This window comes from Cyprinodon variegatus, unplaced genomic scaffold, assembly GCF_000732505.1.
Source record: "Cyprinodon variegatus isolate N-32 unplaced genomic scaffold, C_variegatus-1.0 Scaffold804, whole genome shotgun sequence".
Taxonomy (NCBI): Eukaryota; Metazoa; Chordata; class Actinopteri; order Cyprinodontiformes; family Cyprinodontidae; genus Cyprinodon; species Cyprinodon variegatus.
The window spans coordinates 338,349-340,093 of NW_015151257.1; the positions used below are offsets into that span (position 1 = coordinate 338,349).

A 1,745-nucleotide genomic window follows, 5' to 3' on the forward strand; every position below is an offset into this window, starting at 1 on the left:
ATTGGGAGCATGTATAAAGTAAAGAGAATTGGTCCTAGCACTGATCCCTGTGGTACTCCACAGGTAACCTTTGAGCATGAGGAAGATCTATCATTAAAATGAACAAACTGAAATCGATCAGATTTGTCATAATTTACTCCATCCATCCATAGACTGTCAGTATCTGCAGGAATCTATGGCTGAAAGGCGGTACATCCTAGACAGGTCGCCATTCCATCACAAGACAATCATTGACTTCTTTTGGATTCATTTGAATTCATTAGATTTTGGTCGTAGATAAGACACTGTCTGGATGGAGTAAAGAGTGGGTAACAGTAGAGTAGCTGCAGAGATGTCTGTTAAACTACGACTCTGAACTCTGGTCTATCAGGGTTTTGAGAACTAATACATTTGTCCAGATTTCTAGAAAGTAGAGCTGCTTCATCTAGAGTGGGATGGATGCCGTCTCTCCCAATCAGACCAGGTTTTCTCATCAGCCCATAACATCTTCAGTAGACCACCTAGACAGTCAGAACTGCAGAACCTCCTCTGACTGCAGGTCCAACTCAGTTTGACACAGATTCCCAGGTGGATTCAGGTCTGGACTTTAACTAGGCCATTCTGATCTGCTCTAATCAGACATCCATCGTCTGTCTGATTAAATGTTCAGAGTGATTCAGCTGAAAGGTGAACTTGCATGTCAGTATCGGGTCGTCTGCAGCCTCTAACTCGTTTTCCTCCAGGATGGTCCTGATCAGGTCAGAATCTGGTCCTGATCAGGTCAGAATCAGGCCTGCAGTATCAGCATTAACCGATGTTATAAAATGTGGAAATAAATCAGACACTCTGTGTGGACAATAAATCATCTTTATGTGCCGTTCTGCACTGATGAACATTTATTAACAGAGCTTAGAGTGTAGGAAGTCCACATAATGAAACAATGCTTCTGTTAATCAGCAATGTTTATATATTTTTAGTTTGTTGAACGTTTTTCCCTTAACGTGTCTCATTGGTCAGGATAATACGGCGTCACTGGATATTTAAATAATTCTGTTCATCCTTTATTCACATCAGCAGTATCATTTATGGTTGAATAAAGCAGGTAGACCCGTTCCTCCCCTCACCGATTTATCCTCTCTGTCTGCAGGACCTGGGCGGGGTGAGCCCCCCTCAGAGGAACTGGAAGGGGATCGCCATCGCCTTGCTGGTCATCCTGGTGGTCTGCTCCATGATCACCATGTCCGTCATCCTCCTAACGCCAGGTAAATTCTGGACCTGGTTCTGTTCTTGATCTCCCAGGCTGGTTGGGTTCTGATGAGTGAAGGACCGTCACTACATCAATAACTGGGTTTCTGAAACTTATTGCTTTGTTTCAGTCGCTGTTTAATGCTTTTAGACAAACCTCAGGGTGTCAATAACTACTTTGTGCTTTGGTTCTCTTGTTCACCTTTAATTCACCTGTTTTAATTCAGCCAAAAATAAAGAAGAGGCAGAAATCACTGCATTAATTAAACACATTTTACTTTGTTTTTCCTGGAACCTTTTTCCTTCAGTGGTTTTAAATGAAGAGCTTTAAAAATATTTAACCTCAAACCTTCAACCTCCTCTGTTTTGTTGAGGAATGAAACTCAGCAAAGTTAAATCTGGGAAGATTCAGATGCAGCTGTGCAAAGTTGAATACCTCTGGATTGTTGATTTGGGTTTTATGGAGCGATGGACCTCAGTGTTCATCACAGAATGGCTTCAGAATCAGAGAGAAATGCAGA

General features: G+C 42.1%; 1 protein-coding gene across 1 annotated transcript in view; it reads left to right on the top strand.

Moving 5' to 3' along the window:
* The window catches only part of dpp10 (dipeptidyl-peptidase 10 (inactive)), a 63,248-nt gene that overhangs the window by 19,430 nt on the left and 42,073 nt on the right, over nt 1-1,745 (top strand). Inside the window, exon 2 of the mRNA XM_015396535.1 lies at nt 1,127-1,241. Coding sequence (XP_015252021.1) covers nt 1,127-1,241 — 115 coding nt within the window. The remainder of the gene's footprint in view (nt 1-1,126; nt 1,242-1,745) is intronic.